Here is a 24,023-nt window from a genome sequence, read left to right as displayed (position 1 = left end):
AACTAAACTTGATTGAGGGTGATGGGCCAGAGGTAAATATACCACAAGTTTTCAATGTAATTTCTTATATAATTATTATAATTTAATTAATAATATCATTTATTACATTTAAAATACTTTAATTGTATCAATAATTATAGATTTTGTACATTTTATAATTAACATATTACAATAAAAACATGAACAATCCCATTTATAACACAAAAAATACACTTTGCCTTGATTCGCTTGCTGATGTCTTCTGCATTGTCTCATATCCATCAAATGACTGTATTTATTATTGTTTTAAATCTGATTCACTCACAACATTTAATTGAAACATTTAACTTCAGTTTGATTTTTTTGAAGCTGAACAGTAACAGAAACAAAAGTTATGTTCAATTAGAAATGACGATCTCTGTAAATGCATTACCCTCAAAAATTCCCCATCATTCTCCCTCTTTTCTCAGATGGGATGGAGGTTCAAATCAAAGGTTACCGCGGGCCCTAGTTTAGGCTCTGCTCGTGAGATACGAATTCAGATTTAGGACTTTTTTTACAACTCACTTTATTTATTGCAGTTCTAACTTATTTCAGAATTACAAAAGATAATTGCAAGTTGCTCAAAAATGTGAGACATAAACTCAGATTTAAATTTATATGAACTAAATTTATGTTAACTTTTTCACAGATTTGCAAGACATAAATACACTATGGCCTGAGAAGAAAAATCTGAATTGTGGGATATAAACATGCAATTGCAAGAAAAGTATGCTGTTTAGTCCGATTGTTGAAAAAAAACTATAAAACATCACAGAGAGGTAATGAAAATGTGTTTTATAACAGTTCAATATAAAACAAAAGATACATTTGACATTGCAACAATGATTTAAATGTTATATAAAGTTACCTTTAAGGAATAAATTAAAACATCAAAGCATACAAGAATATGCACCAAAACATTCAATAAAACATATTTAATATATTTATAACTCATATGCCTATATCAAATGGCAAAATATCTAAAAATAGCATGGAATGGAATGTCGTTGTGCATCAATGCTGACTTGATTTTCATCAATACAAAATAATAATCTTAAAATAAAGAAAATGTCACTTTTTTATACAAATACAAGTATACAAAGCCACTGGTTTGTACAAAATGGTTTGATTTTACAGATCACATTAGGTTAAACTGAGAGGTCCGAACAGCCCTGTATGCAGAGTGTCACATTTTAAATCCGATCCTGCTCTCTAGTGGTACAGAGTGGTAAAACGTATTGTTTGAGCAAATGAAATTCTTCTTGATTTACAGAATTGTAAAAAAAAAACTACTCTTAAATATCCTGGATTGTTTTCACTCAATGGCTGCACGGTGGTGCAGTGGGATACATGTTCACCTTGCAGCAAGATGGTCGCTGGTTCGAGCCTCAGTTGGCATTTCTTAATTTTCTTAGTTCGTGTGGGTTTCCTCTGGGTGCTCTGGTGTCCCCCACGAGTTCAATAACATGTGGTATAGGTGAATTGGGTAAGCTAAATTGGCCCTAGATTGACTAGTGTATGTGCGTAAATGCAAGAGTGCATGGGTGTTTCCCAGTGCTGAGTTGCAGCTGGAAGGGCATCCGCTGCGTAATAACATATGCTGGATAAGTTGGCGGTTCATTCTGCTGTGGCGACCCCGGATTAATAAAGAGACTAAGCCGAAAAGAAAATGAATGTTTTAACTCAAATTTACACATACTCAACATTTGAGTTCAAACTAATTTGTTAAAAATAGTACATATGTTATAGGAATGGGTATAGTATAGTTGTGATAGTCACCCAAAAAATTTATTCACAACAATTTATTCACTCTGAGTTAGTTCCAAACATTTATGAGTTTTGTTTTCCTGCTATTTTGAAGAATGTTAAAATTGTAACGCTTTAATTTAAGGTCACATAGTTACACATGTTCCATGCACTTACAGTACTATAGTAATTACAATTAACTGATGGAGCTTACTTTATACCAGGTGGTCCTAACTAATACGTACTTGCATAAAAAAATATATACAATGTACTTACTGTGTTGATAATGTATTGCAGAACTTTTCTGATGGTCTTGAGATGGGATACAGGTAGAGTTAGGCACAGATTTGATGGCATGGGTAGGTTTAAGGGTGGGTAGGGATGGTCAATTACAAATGTAATTGCAGAAATTGATTGCAGATGTAATTACATGCAAGTATTTAATCAATGCTAAACGTAAAAACATGTATTTACATTGTAGTAAATAGTTAATTTCAGTGTAAGTACATATAAGTTAAGGCCACCTACTGTAAAGTGGGACCTAATTATGCACAATTTGTAACCCTAAACCTGACCCACATTCTAACCCCAACCATATAGTAAGTACATGTTATTAATTATTGTTATAAATCAGTAATTAAATGGATAGTTACACTTTAACTACATCTTCTTAAATAAAGTGTAACCAAGAATAATACAGGGGCGTCACAGTGGCGTAGTGGGTAGCACAATCGCCTCACAGCAAGAAGGTCGCTGGTTCGAGCTCTGGCTGAGTCAGTTGGCATTTCAGTTAGCCGTAGAGTATGTGTGTGAATGCAAGACTGTATGGTTATTTCCCAGTGATGGATTTTGTAAAACATATGCTGGATAAATTGGTGGTTCATTCCACTGTGGCGACCCCTGAATAATAATGGGACTAAGCCGAAAAGAAAATTAATGAATGAATGAATGAATAGAACACTACAGAGGTCAATGTCTACCGGTTTTCCAAATGTTTGCTAAGTATCTTCTTTTGTGCTCAACAGAAGAAATAAACTCTAATAGGTAAAGTGTAAGTAAATAATGATGGGATTTTAATTTTTGGGTGCACTATCCCTTTAACCCATGGGTCTACTTCGTCCATGTTTGATCTAAATTTGGTTTGAAACAACCAAGTGTTTGAAGCGTGTAGGGGACTTATAATAATAAATCATTTAAAATAAAGCTCACGCTGGCTCTCAGAAAAGAAAAAAATCCTCCTTTTAAGCATAAGAATCATCTCTGTACGTCTCTAGCCCAAAAACACAGACTTCTCCAAGCCATCCTCTGCCCTGGTGTACTCTAAATGGGATTTAAAATAGCAGCTTTTATAGGAACGGCTATTGCGCACATATTCAAGATAGTCTGGGACTCCAGGACAGATCACATTATCAGCAAGAAGAACCGTGCCTTTCCTTAGCAGACCACAATCCTGTGAAGAAAGAAGACAGAAAAGGATTCAACATTGAATAAATTAAAGATGTTTCGATGTCTGCAGGGGAAATGGTCGAAACACACCTCCATTAATTTAGTGTCAGGAAGGTAATGGTCTTTCCAGTGGTCCAGAAAAACTAAATCAAAGGTTTCGATTCCAAAGTGCTCCTTCATGCGTGGGATCCAGTCTTCAGACGCACCTTCTACAAGCTGCACCTGATGAAGTGAAAAATACCTGTTAGGCTTTTACAATATTACCTTCATTACCAAATTAGAGAACAACATACAATTTCAGAATTTTTCACGTCACTGCTAATAGGCTTATTTAAAGTAGGACTGTACAATACTGGTCAAATTTGTGATGCTATTGTTGAGTTTTCTGCTATATATTTAACTTACAAAGTGCAATTTTATCAGCGAGGGGCTTTACTGTCACTTAATATGGCTATACTTGGCACATAAGTTAACAATTAGACACAAAGGATTGATATATACATATGACCATATGTGTTATTAGTTTTCACGGTTGTTATCTGAGAATAACTTTAGTGGTGGATGAAGTACACTAATCAGGCACCTGAGTACAAATATCCTAATAAATAAAAATAAAAAACCTGAAAAATAATATGAAATGAAAACAAAAGTCCTGAAATGTTCAACTTTTTTTGTTGTTAATGTATACAACATGACCTGATTAAAAGTACTAATTGATGAATGTTTATTTTGCAAGAAAATGACAGAATGTTCATCCCCATCATTCATGATAGCATGCCGGCATCTACTTGTCAAACTGAATTTTTCAAAAGATGGCCAAAAATATCACATGATTACCTTATTAATGTAATTTAGATATGTGGGTCGTTTTATGAAGTCAATTTTGCATAAAGGGCAAGTTTTGTATACAAATCTAGTTAATTTTTTATTTAAGTCTTTTTTTAAATCATAATTTCTCCAAAAAACTACATAAATGTGGAGTAAAAACATTATTGAATATAGTAAAATTAAGTGGATTTAATGGTGGCTAAGGGCATGGTTGCCTCACAGCAAGAAGGTCACTGCTTTGAGTCCAGCTTGACCAGGAGGCCTTTCCGTGGGGTAGTTTGCATGTTTTCTAGAGAAGGGTCTGGCTGCAGACTGAGAGTAAAGTCTCCTCACATTGGTCAGAGTTCTATGGTTTATTTTTCCGGATTCTGCTCAGCTGTCATACAAACAAACTGTAGTGCATGTAAATGAGAGAGTGTGTGTGAATAAGACGTCCATCGTTCTCCAGCCTCCGGCGCCTAGACTGCAGCTCTGCACAAGAAGTTTGGCCAGAGGAGAAATGGTCACGCCCAACTGAGCCTGGTTTCTCTCTAGCTTTTTTTCCCTTCACTTTCGTCAATTGGTGAAGTTTTGTTCCTTGCCACTGTCTCCACTGGCTTGCTTGGCTTGGGATTTGTGGAGCTGCCCATCGATGGATTTGCTTCTTAGAGTTTGGACTTTTAGCAGTGAAAATTAAAGCACACAGAACTGAACTAAACTGAACTTCAACACTGAAAACTGGACTGACACTGTTTCAATTTACAAGAACTTCTATGTTAAGCTGCTTTCACACAATCTACATTGTAGAACGCGCTATAGAAATAAAGATGAATTGAATTTAACTGAATTGAATGGGACAGTGCATTTGTGTGTGTGTGTGTGTGTGTGTGTGTGTGTGTGTGTTTTCCAGCACTGAGTGTTGTACTCTTATAGTTCTGGGTTGCAGCTGGAAGGGTATCATTAGTAAAATAATTGGGAAAGAAATTGGTGGTTCCTTCCTCTGTGGCAACCATTGATAAAGCAAGTACTGAGCTGAAGAAATGAGTGAGTGAGTGAGAAACTCAAAAGACCATAAGTTGACACTAAACAAGGACAGCACAGGGGTTAAAAAAACGAACAATAAATGGCGTCAATATCTCTGAATTGCCTGAACAGGTTGTCAGTCAGTGTGGAGAGAGAGAAATGTGGCCCTTACTTTGTCTTCAAGTCCAGCCCAGGCAATGACTTGTCGAGCAATCACAGCGTAATCTGGGTTGAACTCCAGTGTAATGAGACGAGCTCCAGGAGGAAGCAGACGAGCGATGCGAACTGTAGAGTAGCCGCAGTATGTGCCCAACTCCAGGACCTTCTCTGGGTTCAGCTCACTCACCACTGAATCCAGGATACAGCCTGAGTATACACAGATATACACACATTCATGTTTTACGGGAACTTCCTTTAGATGTAATGACTTTTATACATTGTTTTTATTCATTCATTCATTTTTTTGGCTTAGTCCCTTAATTAATCCGGGGTCGCCACAGCGGAATGAACCGCCAACTTATCCAGCACATGTTTTACGCAGCGGATGCCCTTCCAGCTGCGAACCCATCTCTGGGAAACATCCATACACACTCATTCACACACATACAGTATGGACAATTTAGCCTACCCAATTCACCTGTACCACATGTCTTTGGACTGTGGGGGAAAGCGGAGCAGCCAAAGGAAACTCACGTGAACAAAGGGAGAACATGCAAACTCCTTCTTGCTGTGAGACCTTCTTGCTGTGAGGTGACAGCACTACCTACTGCGCCACTGCGTCGCCCTCTACATTGTTTTTATATATTTTAAATGTAATCTCTCTTTTTAAAATACAATCTATGAAATTTTGGCAAACATATCAATAAATCTGAATTTTAAGAAATGGTAAACGTGGCTTACATCTGTGTCTGGAGTGAAGTGATGCTATGATGCTTTTCAGTATAGTGGATTTTTTCAATATACATGTCATGCCTTACTATTTGATTGAATGACAATCGTCCACTCTCATGGACTGCAAGCTTTAAATGAGACAAAATGCTCAAGACCAAAAAAAAACATGGGCTGACATGTGATGTCCACTGTAATGGACACAGGGTCCGAGGGGGTTAAAGCAATAATTTGAGTCTTGAGTAGTGCTCTGACCTTTCTCATCTCCAACATTCATAGCCCATTCGCGGTGTCTGCAGAAGTGATCAATGGCAGAGATGACGCTCTGAGGGTCGCCTCGAGTCGCGTGCTGCTTTACAGCTTTTAGCAGACGCTGTTCAGAACAAACACAACAAAACAAAATCCAGTGATGATGGAGTTTATGAGGCTGAAACTTCTAACAGCATTCAACTCCACCAGACACAACAACACATCCACCACTGAGGCATCCTAGTTTTTTGTTTTATGGTGATAGAAAACATTAAGGCAAGACACTGCAGGAGAATGTAGCAAGAAAATTCTAAAATAATAGTTAGCATCATACTTTTACAGTTCATTTATTAAGTAAAAATGACAAGCTTTTTTTTTACAACTTTTCCAACATATATGAGTACACCCCTCACAAACCTCTCATTTAAACGAATATTTTCTATAGGAACCTTTGAAATATTACATTTGTGCATATACATTAGATTAGTCAGCACTGAAGCCAAATCTGGAGCTTATCTAACAAAATAACTTAAAATAACGGTCCAAAATTAGTACACTTAAATTTATATGTTACAGAAAACATTAAATCATTTTTAAGAGCAAAAATTAATATATATAAAATGTTGATGAAATGCTGTAGTTTTTCTTTTCTGTTCCCAATATTGGAAAAAATGGTTGACCTTTTGTCCATATGTTCTGTTCAGTTCAATTCAATTCAATTCAATCCAAGTTTATTTGTATAGTGCTTTTCCCAATAATTTTCATTCCAAAGCAGCTTTGCAAAAGGTTAAATAGATTATAGGCTACATATACATAGTTGACCTGCAATTGTACAATATATGGTGTGTATTTAAAAAAAGTTGTCTATATATATATATATATTTCTGTTTAACGGTTAGGGTAATTAGGCAAGTTATTAATGATGGTTTGTTCTATAGACTATCTAAAAAAATTTGCTTAAAGGGGGTAATAATTTTAACCTTAAAATAGCTTTTTAAAAATTAAAACCTTTTTTCATTCTAGCCGAAAAAAAAACAAGACTTTCTCCAGAAGAATAAAATCTTATCAGACATACTGTCAAAATTTCCTTGCTCCGTTAAACATCATTTAGGAAATATTTAAAAAAGAAAAAAAAATCAAAGGGAGGCTAATAATATATATAAGTGATCTGATCATTACAGTAAATAAAAACAGTAACAGTTTGGGTATTGCTTAAGTTCTCAAAGTCCTCACAGGGTTGGCATCATCTCTTCGATTCCAGTTAGGGTTGGCATCAACTCTTCAAGGTTAGGTTATCATTAAAACAAAACAGAAATATGCTAAATTGCTTAGAGCGGTTTAAGGAACACAATTTAACCAAAGATATATATATATAAATATATATAAATCGATATATATATATAAATCGTAGTGGAAGGGTTAAATCTGCAAATGAAGCATTATTTAATTAAATATGCACTCATTTGCATACATCTCCAGCACGAATATCAGAACATCGCATGAAGTCAGGCTCAAAATTATTATTATTATTTTTTTACATATTTGAGTCAAGAGATTGTCAATTTTGAGAACTTCTTAATAATTACAATATAATTAAAAATAATCTGGAATCTGAATTTTTGTGGAATTAATTAAAGTTATGTTAATTTAATGTAATTTAATGTAATTTAACCATTCAGAATGAAAATATGAATTATTTGGTGTATATAACTTCTGCTAAAGTGGAGATTTATGGCTTGGTGCAAGAGAAAAAACTCTAAAGAAAAAAACATTGTTTTTAAATATTTGAAATTAAAATATTTAATGTAACTGATATCTACAGCCATAAACTGATCAATTGCAACAACAACCAAAAAAAAAAACAACAAATTAAAAGTGTATTTGAATGTTATCTCTACATTGAATACATTAGAAAAACACTGTATGAAAATCCAAAAAGCCTAATATCTCAAAACTGACAGTAGCATGTGGTTTTTGCCTGGGTGTCTCGTTACCTGCGGTCGAGTTGATCGGGTCAGAGAATCCAGAGCTCGCTCTACGATGACATCATGCCAGAGTAAGGCCAGACTGCCATTGAACTGCACCGCTGCAGGAATCAGCCATGAGTACAAGACGTACAACAGCGCTGAGGCCCCTAAACACCAGCACAGCAACACCACCAACATACTAGACACACACACACACACACACACACACACACATATACAGAGAGATTAAGAAGCATTCATGATCAATGTCAGATCAGCTCAGGAGGAGTCAACACATTAAGTGACCTGGCTTTTATGGCAAAGACTTTCTAATTTTGATTTAGTGAATTAATTTCTATATCACAATAAAATTATGTATTATTTAATTTAACTGCACTAACAGTCTTGTTTATTTGTTTTTTAAAGAGGACTCTCTGCTCACCAACGCTGCATTTATTTGATCAAAAATAAATTGCTAATATATATATTTAATCATGTGATGGCAAAGTTGTACATAAATACTGTAAAGTTCTAGGTTGTAATATGTTGCTTTGGTGCTTAAAAAAACATATTTTTAGTTTTGAAATCAGTTATGCTGCTTAATATATTTGTGGAAAACTTGATGCATTTTTATGGTGATAATTGATTTTAATTTAACCCTCACAGATGGGGTGTGTTTTGATGCAGACAACCAACAAAACAGAAAAGGTTTTTAGTACTGGAACAAATACTTAGCAAATGTTTAAAAGTGTCGCAATCGGTCAAATTACTTATTTAATATACTCATTTTAAAAAGAGAAAAAAAAATAATTTGTGTAATTTTGTATGTATGATCATCATACTATGATGTGTCTTACAACAATACATCAATAATTAAATTCAATTAATGCCAAATAACATTGTCTAGATATATTTAGCAACACATATTTAGCTTGTTTTCTTGAACAATTACAAGTTTGTTAATCAGAAAGTAACATTAAAATTAATTAGAATTTATTTTATTTGAGGTGTGTTGATTTGATGTTCTGTTAATGAGCAGATTCAAATCCCATGCAATTAACATTTTGGTTTGCTGAAAAATACTAAAGTTATGACAGATTTACGGGCTTACCTCCGTGTGGATGGCTTTTCCACTGTTACCAGTTTACACAGTAGATCACTGTGTTCGCCAGCGGACTTAGGACGAAGAGTGGAGTTAACCAGGACGATAGGGTTTGAGCACAGCAAAGAACAGTTCCAGAAAGCAGGTAAAAGAAAAATAAAAGGCAAAAAATAAAATAAATGAGTAAATAACAGGGTGAGAACGTGATAAGATCTGAAAACAAAAACACAGCTTTTAAGAACACTATCTGTTGGGTTTAGGGAAGGGGCTTGGGGGATTATCAGTCGGTTGGTCGGTTAATCAGTCAGTCAGTCGACAGCGGCCTCTGGTGGATTTACGCAAGAAAAGTAGGTGCGAATGGCACTCGAGAGAGAAATTTGAGATCTGAAAACATGTACACAGCAACCTCTGGTGGATTTGCAAAACAAAACCTGCAATCTCCTGGGACTTATTTGGTGCTCTCCAAAAATATATACAGGGGTACGTATCCATGAGCCTAGGTCCATTGACAATAATAAACATACAGTTAAAGTCAGAATTATTATTAGAATTTTTATTTTTTTTATTTTTTAAATATTTCCCAAATTATGTTTAACAGAGCAAGGACATTTTCACAGTATGTCTGATAATATTTTTTCTTCTGGAGAAAGTCTTATTTGTTTTATTTCGGTTGGAATAAAAGCAGTTTTTAATTTTTTTAATACATTAAGGTCAAAATTATTAGCCGCTTTAAGCAATTTTTTGAACACACTTGAACACTTGCCTAATTACCCTCACCTGCTTGGTTAACCTAATTAACCTAGTTAAGCCTTTAAATGTCACTTTAAGCTGTATAGAAGTGTCTTGAAAAATATCTAGTCAAATATTATTTACTGTCATCATGACAAAGATAAAATAAATCAGTTATTAGAAATGAGTTATTAAAACTATTATGTTTAGAAATGTGTTGAAAAAATCTTTTCTCCGTTAAACAGAAATTGGGGAAACAATAAACACTGTAGACTTCAACTGTAGATGTATTTTAGATGTTATTTGTAGCACCATAACTGTCATAAAAAAGCTGAGCTTCAAACTTGCACATGGCTTAGAATATAAAGCAAGCAATATTTTTCCTCCATCCCTTCAAATTTTTATGCAAGTCATGCTTCAGTAATGTCCTATAATGAACCGTTCAGTAAAAATGTGAAAAATATAACAGAGCCAGTAATGACTGTGCATGTCTAGGAACAATGTGGATAAATTCACTATTAAAATAATACAATTATATAAGCTTTCAAGACAGCACACACACACACGCACACACACACACACACACACACACACACACACGCAAACACAAATATACTGTATATGTTTTTGCTTCTTGATTACTGTGGTACAGGTTTGCACTCCTGCAGGTCATGCGATGAATGTATATGGAAATGAATGTTCTCGTTCAGAGCTGTGCTTTCATCTGTCTGGTCATTCCTCTATTGTTAAGCTCTAATGATATGGGTGTTTACTATGCAGAAAATAAATCCTGCTCTCAAAATCTCTCTCATGTGATCATTGGGCTGCTGTTGTAGCTGTAGCTCATTTTGTCCATGAAGAAGTTACTGGCTACAGGAATAAAATACTGAAAAATAAATATAAATAATTAGTTCTACATATGTGTAGACATTTTTCAGTTTATTCATACAGCAAGAATATACAGCTGGTAATAAAAAATACATTTATAAAAGAGCTGATGACATAAAATTGAACCAAAAAAAATCACCTAAATACACGTACAAATAAACAAAAAAAGAATATTCATAAAATTTGTTATGTGTAATAACAATGGAATGACACATGGAAAAGGTACTGAACAACTAAACTCTATTTAATACTTTGTTTACTTTGTCTTGATCTGTGGGTCTCTTCTATTAACTCTGATCTTTAGTTTTTATTTTCTATTGGATCCAATACATATGATTGGCTGAGCCATTCTAGCAGCTTTATTTTCTTTTTTGAAACCAATTGAGAGTTTCCTTGGCTGTGTTTGGGATCATTGTCTTGATGAAATGTCCACTCTGGTTTCATTTTATCTTCATCATCTGGTAAAATAGATGTCGGTAACGAAGCAGCTAATATTCATTTACACTGATGAGGGTCAATGTTGTTTTCAATCTTTATCAGCTTCAGGGATTTCAGCTTCTGTCTGGGCTTTCCATGACTTTTTACACCACACTTTCTACATGGGTTCAATACTTTTCCTCTGTCCTTTCATTTTATTACATTAAATGTTTTATTTTCTTTGTATATACAGTTTGGATTACGTTTGTTGTTATCAACATCTGGTAAAAATTCTAAAGTCAACAGCACCTTTACAAATATGACTTGAAAAATGGTGATTTTTTTTATAGTTACCTGCTGTATATAATCTGTATATGAACTGAAGCGACATTTTTTTCTCTTCGTGATATATATATATATATATATATATATATATATATATATATATATATATATATATATATATATATATATATATATATATATATATATATATATATATATATATATATATACACATTTTTAGCTATAGTTATCATCTTGGGCTGCACAATATTGTAAAAATCTGATATTGCAATATTTTATACAGTGATAAATATTACGATATGAATACCGTTTCAGAAAGACGTTTGAATAGCCCTATTTGATAGTTTTCTGGGAGTCTAACAGTATGCAGGTACAGAAATTAAATACCCACAATAGAAAAAAAAAAATTATTGGTTTTGTCTCGTTTCCAGTCCAAATATCTAAAAAATATTTAGAGAAAGTAAAAAATATTGTTTTGTTTTCCCCATCAGAAGAAATAAGTCATAAATTATATAAATTTCATACAAAGAGGGTGATTAAAAACAATTAGGTAGCTCCTGCTCAACTGTAATTCAGATTCGACATTGCATATCTTTGCAATGTGACTATTGTGAATGCACACATTGTGATATCGATGATAAAACAATATATTGTGCAGCTCTATTGTAAACTAATAAAAATGACAACAACAAAAAACACAGCAAAATCACATTCAACCTAATATTTGTTGAAATCAAATATGTAGTTTATCACAAAAGAAGCTCTGTTACTAACTAGAAACGCAGCTTTCAAAAGGAATTTTTAGAGTTGCATGGCAACAAGCTCAAGGTTAAGAGCTATTACACAAAGAGGACCCTTGCAGGACCCCTGAGAGACAACCATGACAAGAGCTTTACAGGTTTGCTTTAAATAAACACAAATGAAGCTTCAGGCTGGACTGGAATGAAGAGTTTGGACACTTTGATGGACAGTCATTGTTAATAAGAATATATTTTCAAGGAGTGAGTCTGGCTTTTAGAAGCACATTCTAGTAAATGCATACCAGTGCATCGGAAATATTTATTATATATTCTGTTTTTTTCACACAACGAGAATCAAAGCAATCAGGATAAATGGCTTTTTAAAAAATCCTTATTATAAATGAGATTAATTTTTAAATATCAATATGACTCTCTGTGTTAAATTAGTGCAACATGATAATAGTTTAAAGCTGAAGTACAGCACAGTAAAACAGACTGACAATTGATTAAATGATGTACAAACACGATAACTGGAATCAGCTGAGCAAAACACACTGTGAACCATTTACTAAACTAGATTTGACACAAACTAGATTTCTATTTAAGACTAAACAAGTCAAGAAAACATCGACAAAAATGAGCCAAACACAATGACACAAAATGATAAAAGAGGCTGAAGAGGGTTGTACCATATGCAATGTTTACATACAGCATTAATTAGTAAACCTTAATTATTATTTATTAATTATTAAACTACAATATTAAAAAGCAGTAAAATCTAAAATATTACAAAGGAATGTCAAAATAATACAAATATATACAATACAAAACTATATCTAGGCCAATATATGCAACATGTTTTCAGTAATAGTAATTTCAGCACAACACAATATCAAGGTTTTAACTTCAGTTAAGTCCTTAGAAATCAATATTTGGTGAAACAAACCAGATCTTCAATCATTATATACACATAATGAATACAGTAATTTGTCAAGAATATTTTTAAATAAATGAAAGACTCTGGAAAGGCATACGGCAGGCAATGCAACATTATTAGCTATAAACAAACAACATTTATAACCATTATAAAAAGGAAATACATATTATATTGTCTAAGTATTATGCTTTCAAAATATTCAGAATTCAAATAAGATTGCAAAAACGCAAGAATTTTAAAACACTTCCAAGAATAAGAGAGAAAACGTGGCTTACTTTCAATGAGGATCTTCCTTTGCCTTTTACGAAATGTCTCTTTCTCTTAAGGACCTTCTGTTAAACCTGCGAGGACGCAAATGCACACACACTGATCATCTGTGCTCTCTCTCCCCCTCTCTCTCTCTCAGCTGACCCTGTAATTCGCTCTCTCACCTCTTCTGGGCAGATCTGAGCCGTGAGGAATGTCTGACCGGAGGTCTTTTAGGGGAATAAACACCCCCAGACAGAAACCGCAAATCCAAACTAGGCCAGGGATCGAAAACTGGCATGGTAACAGATAAACACTGATAAATACATGCGTGAATGTGCTTAAATGTCACACACTCTCGTGTCGTAAATCTGAATTGCCTTCTATCGTCTGTGTGTGCAAGATTATTAAACAGATTTTTATGTATTTTCCAACAAATAGCCTGCTATGGTTAAAGCAGCTTTAGTCTATTAGTTTGTGGTAAGCGGCAAATTTTCTTTCTAATTTTCAAATGTACTTTTTGTTGAATGTCAACAATATATTGGTCAAGATAAATAATATTAGGCCAAATAAGTGATACATACATTGTATTTGAAACAACTTTGAGATTAAAGTTGTTTTTCAGTGAAACGTTTCACCAGTTTGTTGTTGACTTCGTCTGGATCGTTAAGTCAGTGATTCAACTGAACCGACTCATGATTCGATTCGCTCGCAACGGTTTGTATTGGCAGAAATAATAGCAGAAATCAAAGTTTCTAATAATAAAGTCATTCCAAACGGTCTCAGCACCAAATAGTACTGGAAATTGAAATACATACTTAAACCACATCTATTTTTGCTCATGGAGAAACCAAATACACAGCTTAAATAAGCCCTCTGCAGATGTTGCCAGTAAGTTCATCCACTACTTATTATTTCGACTGAATAGAAGTCAGATTCTGATAGGATATTCCGTAAAACATTTATTTTAAGATTACTACATTCTGCATGATGCTGGAGAAATGACACGTGTCATCTATGTTTATAAAATCAACTATATTTAATGTGTTTGTTTACACTCCATCGTCTCCTTATGAGGCATATACTGCCACCTGGAGGTCAGATTAAATAAAAACAGCAACTGTCAAGTGAACTTAATTTCAACTGGTGGTCAAGCGCACCCTATTGTCCTTAATTTTAAAATGTGCTCTTGAATTAATCGCACAAAGTTTGTTTTCAGTTAGTTTAAGTGAAACACTAGCCCTTTACACACTGATGTGATGGCAGCACTTATTGTCCTTACTAAAACAAAATGTTTTCTTTCAAGATAAACCTCGCTAGATTATATTTATGCTTAAAACATACGGAGAAATCCAGTTGAAGTGCTAACAGACTTGCATAACAATAGAATATCTAAGAGAACTTTCTTTGCAATTATTTGAACAGGGGGGAAGAACAAGTAGCTTGAAAACAAGTCCAACACATTCCAAGTGCTCAGTGAAACGTGAAATTAATATGAGCAAAGATAAAAGTAATGTGAACCGAACAGTCTTTCAGAGAGTAAGCCAGAAAAAAAATTTCACTTATGTTGGGTTTTGAATTTAATTATAAGTGTGAGACAATGTGGAAAAATCAAGACTTTGTTTCATGATCTTTATTATGAATCTTTTTTTTCTCAGACCATGGTTGATATGAAAAATGAAAAAATAAAACAATGAAAAAGGTATATTTAAAATAAAATCAGCAATGTATTAATGATTCTAAAAGCAGCGATGATACAATATAAAGCCAGAACAGGGTGTCAATTATAACGAGATTGGCTGGTGTAAACAACCAGAGGCATGTACTATGCAAATAAATATGTATACAAAATCTGATCAGTTCATAAATATACAATATATATTTATTCAAGTTGCTACATATAGGTGTTTCTCGTTATTTATAATTAATTACAAGTACAGACATTTATGTCACCAAAATACACTTAAAGAGACTAGCAATGCACAGCTGTTTGGTCATGAGTTTCAGATACCAGCTCACAAACCCGAAAGATGAAGAGTAGGAACTACACACAAATTCTTCAAGTTGAATGAACCAAGTATTAATTGAACCATCATCGTTCACAACGTAAACCATCATACCATGTCCTATGTTCTGCAGATTTTGCAGTTCATAGGTTTTACAGGGGCAAAAATCAACCTACAGTCTTGTATTTCATACAGTGTACATCATATTGTACTGATCATCAGAATCAACTGTACAACACATCAGAAATCAAAAGGAATTTAACAGATCTCATTTTTTGTTTGTTTTAGGAAGAAAATAGTAAAAAAAAAAAAAAGGTAAATTGTTAAAGGGATAGTTATGAGGGAAACAAAGAAAACGTACTGTTAATTCAGGCTGCCCAATGTAGATGTACCTATTTTTATTCAAGTGTTTGAATTTCTTTCTTTTGTTGAACATGAAACACTCTTTGTTGAACACTCTTTTGTTTTTTTTTTTAAATACAGTAAAACTGGTAGCCATTAGCCGCGTTTCCATTGTCGCACCTAAAGTGAGCGAGCCAGTGTGAGCCAGGGCCAGTAGCGTTTCCACAATCACTTCAAGGCCTGACTGGGTCAAATCAGTGCTTCCTCAGGGCGAGCGGCTGGACTTTTTCAGTCCATACCTTGGGCCAAAGTGAGCCAGTCGGGGCTTCAGGGCGGAGTGAAAGTAAAGGCAGAGACTTGCCTGAGTCTGGTCAAGATGTGTGCCTCCATTACACGATAAATTTAAGGTGGAAAAAACATAGCTACTCCCATTTTAACATTTTTTTAAAATATCTTCTTCTGTGTTCAACTAAAAAAAAAGAAACTCATAAAGCCTTGGAACTTTTTCAAGGTGAAGGAATGGTGAGTAAATCTTCATTTTTGTGGGAGGATCTCTAAAGATCCTTGATGGATCATAAAATGCAAGTCAACAGCTAAAAATCAGCCAAAAAAATCAGATATTGATGAAAATCAATAAAAGTGAAGTCAATAAAAGTTATCTACATACTTATGGCACGTGTATTGGGTGATTAAATAAACTGTCATTTCTGTGTTATTTACGGTGTGAAAGAGATGGATTCTCATGCAAATCATAGAGCAAATGCTAAAACACTATTTGCGCATACCAAAGTGTTTTCTTTGTCAAAAATTGTACTGCTAATGTTTATACAAACATGGCTCTACCTGACGTAATTAAGGATGGAACTTCTTATATAGTCAATTCCAATGGTAGAGTCTACAGTAGTAAGAGCGAGATCACGGCCATCAACACGCTTCACTTAGTCAACATAAAGCGGCTTTCACACAGGACACGAAAAGCGGTGCGCTATGAAACCCATTAGTTTCAATGTTACAATCAGCTGCAATTTCCAAAGCTTGGTAGCGTGTTGTACATTATTTTTTATAAAGACTTTGAAAACGGCCCTTTTGCGCTCTTAGTACTGCACAAACCGTAAACAAAGCAGCAAAGAACTGTGCTTTTGGTAGATTGTTAAGCTAAAGCTAAACTGCGCTTACACACCATTGGTTTTTGAGAGAGAATCCATATCTTTTGTTTATTAGTATTTAAAAAACGAATGACTTTTTGGTGAAAAGATGCAGAAATACTCTATTGGCTCATTAAAATAAGATTGGGTAAAATATTTCAAAATATGAAACTTTAATTTAAACTATCCCTTTAAGAACTTACTGTAGTAACAACTTACTTAAGTCTCTTGTTCCCAAATAGTGCTGACATAAGACCAGCTTATGCCACTTCTCAACATGTAAACTACAAGAATTTTAGTTAAAAGTGGTCTAATTTCTTATATTTATTAAAGGGCTTATTAATACAGATGTCAAAATATAAAATATTTGCTACCAATATTTGTTCCAAAGCTATTCGCAGAGTCTGATGCCAATTTAATGTTTTAAATAAATTTTTAATAAAAAAAAATAACAAAAGCAGCTAAATAATAAATATATTTTGACTCTGTATGAAGGATTTAATAGAGATGGATTGATTTATTTTAAAACCTCATGCATCTTTACTTTGTTTAATGGTTGCATCTTCATTCTCAGTTCACAGTCACATTAATTGTACATCATCAGTCTTTTTGATTTTGTAAATTCATTGACTGAGGGTTAAATCACTGCATTAAAGTTTCAGAAATCAGACAAAAGTCCTCCATCCTCACCTCAAGGTCCCTCTATATGGAAATGCTTTTATCGTACTCTTCATAGCTACATATAGATATTTAGATATATAGATTTAAACAAACAGGTATGCAACACATTCACTGCTGTTATAGTACATTAAAATGCATGAGTTCATTAAACTCTGAGTAGACTTTATATAATTAAATGAGGGTTAACCTGAAACATTAGTTAGAAAATAGTAATTCAGAATACATACATCTTATAATCTAGATTTTTTTCTCTGAAAATATATTTATATGTATATCTCAGGATGAAGGGAGATGATTCAGTTTATATTCTGTTTTGAAAATGTAGATACATTACAATAACATCCCATTAATACACACAGAGTATGGAGGAAATAAAATCTCTTTGTAAACACCAGTTTACAATCAAACGCAGCGATAAATCTGTGACAGCCAACACACTGCTCATTATTTCTGTTGTTTCATGATGCTTCCTGATCAATGTAGGGATGCACCAACTTCAGAGTTAGGTTTATTGTAATACATTGACTTTTAAACAATGACAATTTATATCATTGTATAAAGCTATGAGAAAAAAATTAAGACACCACTTGAACATTTTCAGTTTCTCTGGACTCATAAGGTATGGGTTTAAGTCAAATGTAAATTTGTTTTAATCTATTAAGGTCTGATAACATTTGAAATAAAAACATTGTCACTTTTTTCAGAATATGATAAATGACGAATAAAAATAAAATAAAAATGCTTTCATTTTAAAATAGAAAATGCTTTCAGTTGTTGAATTGAAAATCTTGGTTGTTTATCAAATTTTAATTTATTAGCTCTTTTGAAGTTAAACCATTAGAATTTTGTTATGTAAAAAATATATATTAACATGTCTGAAAACATGCCATATGTTTCCCAGTGATGGGTTGCAGCTGGAAGGGCAACCGCTGCTATTTTTTGCGAAAAATATGCTCTAAATGACAATATTTTTATTTCAAATTTAAAGTTTACAGAATAAAACCAAAATCATTTATTCAAAAACATAACTGTGAATTTTCAAAGGCCTTTAAGTTTTTATTTCCAAAGCTGTATATTTTAATGTTCAATTAAATGCTGTTTTGTTCTGCTTTCTTTTTTATTGTGTGGCAGCATTTATGCTACAAAGAATGCATTATATTTTTATTTTCTAGTGTTTGAGCACAGTATCGGACTGTTGCATACCTATAGATGTAATTTTGCATCAGATATTGCAACATGTTGCATTTTAGATCCTGGTGTGTGTTTGGCTGCTGGTCAGACCAGTGTTCCAGGTGAAGGAGGCTCCGAGCCGGACTCTTTCTGAGTGGTCCCTTCTGAAGGAAAGGGCTCTGGGTAGAGAGAGAGCTCCACAGACCTGCCATAAGGAAGGGTGAAGATCAAACTGTAAATGGTCATTTGTCTTGCATTTATATTAAACCATTCAGTCCTTACCATTGTAATATATATATATATATATATATATATATATATATATATATATATATATATATATATATATATATATATATATATATATATATATATATATATAGTTGAAGTGAGAATTATTAGCCCTTGTGATTTCTTTGTCAAATATTTCTCAAATGATGTTTAATATAGCAAGGAAATTTTCAGAGTATTCCCTATATTTTGTCTCCCTCTAAAATGGGGTGGGGAATACAAAATAATTCAAATTTAACAGAAGCGCTAATAGTTCTGACTTCAACTGTACATATAGACCTGGCCACTTTATTAGGTACACCTGTTTAAATGATTGATAACACATATTCAAACTGATAGTTTTGATACTAACAGCGTAAACAGGCAGTGAAGTAGAACGCCAACCTGATTTCACCAAGACATGTTCCTGGATTAACATCCATGTTGATCCTGGAACAACATTACAATCCGCCGATCAGAATTAAGAGATACGTTTAAAGTTTATGTTAAGTTTAGACTTACGGTTAGGTTAATGCACTTCTACATGAATGTTATGCAACTATTATTACCCTCTGATCTTTAATAATTTACAGTTACATTTGAGTTTAGGGGTAGGGAATAGGTATGGATTACATTTTTGGACAAAAATGATGTTCCAGGATAAACATAGATGTTAATCCAGAATCGCATCGTACTTGGCAAAATCATGACGTGCTAAAGTAGAAGTGGGTATTGGACCTCTGCAGAGGTGGAACTTATCCACCCTATTTCATCATAGAACAGAGCCTTCCATAACCTCTCACTTTTCAGACGGTCTTCAATATAAACGGTTTTTAGAAGAACCACAAAGTTCTGAGATTTAAAACTGACAGGATGTTTTTATACCACTGTGAGCTCTTATACGTCAAAAGAACCGGACAATTCAGATCGTTTGGGTACAACCTGGTACTATCAAAGTGTACCTATAAAAGTAACCAGTGAGTAAACAGAATTTTTTTTAATATAGCGACATCCATGACATTTCCAACCCATCAAAAGTCACTTTTGGAAAACTCACTTCTATTTTCAGCTTTTCCAGAACCATTAAATCCCTGCTGTGTAGTGAAATGAAAAAGTGGCAAACTCACCTGGCATGCAAAGGATGGCCGTGAAATGAAGCTGACTGAGGTATTTGACGGTGCACGGAGTACAGTGGGTCAGCTGCAATGGACTGAGGCTGGTGCACCAGGTGGTGAGTGTGTGAGTGGCGCATGGACAGTCCATCGTGGCCTTTGGCTGTAGTTGAATAGCCCAAGGCGTTCCTCAGATACCAGTCCCGCAGGCCCTCCAGAGCCAGTGCCTTGTGCAGACTGCGGGTCGAGTCCTCGGGAGTGGGCAGAGAGAACTGAGCCGGTCTACGGCCGAACGATGCAGCGGTGGACAGCTCAGTGTGGTGAGGGAGCAGATTGGGAATAGAGGAGGTGGTGGATGCTGACGAAGGATCATACGCAGAGAACAGCACCGCGTCCTGTGGGTGCTGCTGTAAAGGGATGAAGGGTCCGCAGGATTTTGTTCTCGTCACTTTGACCCGACGAGGCTCAGCTTCTTGGCCCCGCAACAGCATTGGGCTGTAGGAAGAGGGAGCGGCAGCCAGATGTAACTGCGAATGGGAAAAACCATTATAATGTGGAGGAGTACCCGAAGGAGGAGTGGAGAAGTCCGGCCAGACTCGTCCTGCTGACTGGCTCTGCGGAATCTGGACAGGCCTCTTTTGCTGTTTACCCCAAATGTAGTCCAATAAAATCTCGTTGTAACCCGTGCCACTGCTTTGTCCTCCAAGAGAGGAGCGCATGCGACCCTGGTCTTTAAATCCCATCATATGCCTCTCTGGGCTGCCTTGGTATATCTGACGGAGCTTGCCATCAGTGAGGGACTCGGAGCTCTTGTATGGTCCAGCTCGGTTCGGCATGCCATTTCGGGGAGGTGCGGGTTCAGGAAGGCTTGAGCGATCAAGTAGCGCCTCTGAGCTGTTGCTACGACGTGCTCGAGAGCTGTACGGGCAGCTGCGACGATCTGATGAAGAACCCTCCAGAGATGCCAATGGGACAAACTGTGGAACATCCGGACTTCCGCACCACTGCTTTAGTGCAATGCCACCAGACACCTCCGGCCTAGTAAGAGAAGAAGATCAGACAGTCAGAAGTTATAAGAGGTAATGAGATTTTTTTTAATGCATATCTGGATCTAAAGTGGATCTACAGCGTTAATCTACTGAGCTGAAGGAAGGCGCCTGAAACTGCACTCCTGAACATATAGAGAGATATTAAAGTGATGCTGTCTGGAGAAATACTTTATTTTGGCACTGCATTATCCATTGCAGTAAAGCCAATCTAGTGAAGACAAAGTTTGTAATAATTTTTCATTCTTTTAATCATTTTTATTTTCTTGTTTCTTTTATTCTTTTTTTTAAGTGAAACACTTTGAATTTCCATTGTGTATGAACTGTGCTATAGAAATAAATGTGCCTTGGCTTTCCTTGCCTATGTGCGAAAAAACTGCAGACAAAGCAAGAAAGAGATTATTCTGTACTGAAAAGTAGTAAATAACTATTGTTTTATTATTTATCCTGAACATTTTTGTGAAGTATATTCAAAGAGTTGGGTTAGTGTGTTTTTAGATTAGATTGTTTGTTATAAATCTTTCAGCTACAATGCATCAAATAAATCAGATTTGATTCAAAAATAAACTATAGCGGAGATTTTAAATATGTTTAAAAAGTTTGAGTAAGAAAAGAATATATTAAAGAACTTACTATAATATACATTTCTAATGTTCAAAAGTCTGGGTCAATAAGTGTTTTATACAATTTAATTTAATAAAGATGCATTAAGTTGATAACAAATATTTACAATGTTACAAAAGTCCATTTCAAATAAATGTTCTCTGTTGTTCCCTCCTCCCCTTTCCATTTTATTTGCTGTCTGCTGTCCTTCTAAATTCTAGGTGTTCCAATTGGCTCGTGGAGTTTTATAAGTGGACCAATCAGAAGAGGATAGGGGTCATTAAAGCGCTCCAGTGACGACTTGGATCAGACTGGGGAAAGCATTTGTCTGTCATCATTGCTCTGTCTTTCTGTGTGACACTTGTGTATTTTCTGTTCTATTGTTCGTTTCATTATGCATCTATTCTGAATGACTAAACTAAATCTGCTTAAATCTACTTAAAGGCAAGTGAAAGTAAAGTACATCACGTGACTTTACATACACGTAGCTGACTCTCTGTTAATCTTTTAGGTTAGAAGCGGGTGCTACTCTTTGTATGCTTTCTCCAGTGAGTGCAGTTTAGTTAGGGGTGTGTGATGCCAAAGATGTTTTTTTCCCAATCTCTAGATGTCTCTTTAGTTATTTTAGAGGTGGGGAGGGTTTAGTTTGCGGGTGTTAAATTAGTTATTTTAATTAATTTGACACCACTTATTTTCCTTCCCTCTATCAGGTTTGTCTCAATTGGTTTATTTGCTTATTTTGCACTTATTGTACACATTTGTAAATATACTTTACAATTTTTATTTTTTTTTTTAAATAAAGCTAATCACTTTTTGCCACGTCCGTTATCCATGTCGATCCATAGCAGCTAATGTCTTAGGGGAATCTAAAAGGATATTTTTAAATTGGGTTTGGGGTGTCATAATTATGTTTAGCCCTTTTCATCCCCTGAGCCACACGGGGCGTAACAGTTCTTTTTAAACTCTTTTTTCTAGTCCTCAAATAATGCTGAAAAAAAATATGTTTAGACAAAAAAAATCATTAAGCAGCACAACTTCCTTAAATAATATTTATGCAGTTTTGAGCACAAAATCAGCATGTTCAGAATGATCAGAATGACACTACAGCAAAGAAAATACTTTTTTTTGCTACAACAAAAATAAATCAAATGTTTCAATATATTAAAAACTTCTAGTTAATTTAAAAAATAACATTGCACATTATTACTGTTTTTGATCAAATAAATGCAACCTTAATGAGTTTAGAAGTTTCAAAAACTTTTTTTAAATCTTTACCGCAAACCTTTGAATGATGCTAGTTTATTATAATATCAGACTGAGACTCAAATATATTATACAATTTAGTGAAACTAAAATTGCAGCAAGGTGCCGTAACACAGGCGAAGTTCAATGTACACATTGACAAAATATTACCACACAACATACATCATTTTTTAGATGCATTTCCCTACCTGCTGGACTCATTTAATGACCTAATGGCTACCATTATAAAATTATTTCTAATTCTGTTTGTCCTGCAAATAGGAACTCTAAAGCAATATTCTGATGGCAGCAGCTGATACACAGTACAATGGGTGATCTGAAGTGCATAAGATACCCTGTGCTCTCTTTAAAACATAATTACCATTCGACCAGTTTGGTTAAAACCGATGATCTTGCCTGCCACCTTCACCAGGCTACTCAACCTGTTCTTATTTGACAAACTCAGATTAACGTACCAAGCTACAATGCAGAAAGATAAAACAGATTTAATAAATTGTTTATAAAACAGTGTCATCATAGAGGTACGAACTCGAAACGATCTAAGTTTCCTCAGAAGTCTTTGTTGAACTTTTTTATAGACAGCCTGGGTGTTAGGTTGAAATGTCAACATGTTGTCATGACCCCTAGATATTTATGTGTATTTCTGCCTTTGTAACAAATCTGTGTTGCAGATTAATATGCTCATAACTGGCATCTCATCAGGTCATTACCTCACATGGACGCTGATAGGTGCAGTGCGGGACAACAGTGGTGTGGCTGGAACACTTCTGCCCTCCACATTAGATGCACTTCTCGGGAGTGAGTGGCTTGGGCTGAACAAACATGCACACATTCCTTTGCTATAAATGTAAAGTATAAGCATTTGGTCTAGTG

At 34.6% G+C, this 24,023-nt stretch overlaps 2 protein-coding genes across 4 annotated transcripts in view; both read right to left on the bottom strand.

Annotated features, from left to right (window-relative positions):
* Positions 1-801: 801 nt before the first annotated feature.
* comtb (catechol-O-methyltransferase b) lies at positions 802-13,704 on the bottom strand. The gene is made up of 7 exons (XM_056468681.1): positions 13,542-13,704; positions 9,259-9,323; positions 8,175-8,346; positions 6,187-6,304; positions 5,216-5,409; positions 3,304-3,435; positions 802-3,217 (listed from the first exon to the last, which is right to left on the bottom strand). The coding sequence occupies exons 3-7, from the start codon at positions 8,343-8,345 to the stop codon at positions 3,038-3,040; spliced, it is 795 nt and encodes a 264-aa protein (XP_056324656.1). The 5' UTR covers position 8,346; positions 9,259-9,323; positions 13,542-13,704; the 3' UTR covers positions 802-3,037.
* Positions 13,705-15,166: 1,462 nt separating this feature from the next.
* The window catches only part of ccdc120b (coiled-coil domain containing 120b), a 34,919-nt gene continuing 26,062 nt past the window's right edge, over positions 15,167-24,023 (bottom strand). For 2 of the 3 annotated variants that reach the window (XM_056468458.1, XM_056468459.1), the window contains exons 9-11: positions 23,861-23,962; positions 20,254-21,276; positions 15,167-19,061 (exon numbers count right to left, since the gene is read on the bottom strand). In XM_056468458.1, the coding sequence (XP_056324433.1) occupies positions 18,962-19,061; positions 20,254-21,276; positions 23,861-23,962 (1,225 nt within the window). In that variant the 3' untranslated portion in view covers positions 15,167-18,961. The remainder of the gene's footprint in view (positions 19,062-20,253; positions 21,277-23,860; positions 23,963-24,023) is intronic. The other variant, XM_056468460.1, reaches the window with a different exon arrangement.

Source organism: Danio aesculapii, chromosome 11 (assembly GCF_903798145.1).
Source record: "Danio aesculapii chromosome 11, fDanAes4.1, whole genome shotgun sequence".
NCBI lineage: Eukaryota > Metazoa > Chordata > Actinopteri > Cypriniformes > Danionidae > Danio > Danio aesculapii.
This window is presented reverse-complemented; position numbering and strand designations above follow the sequence as displayed.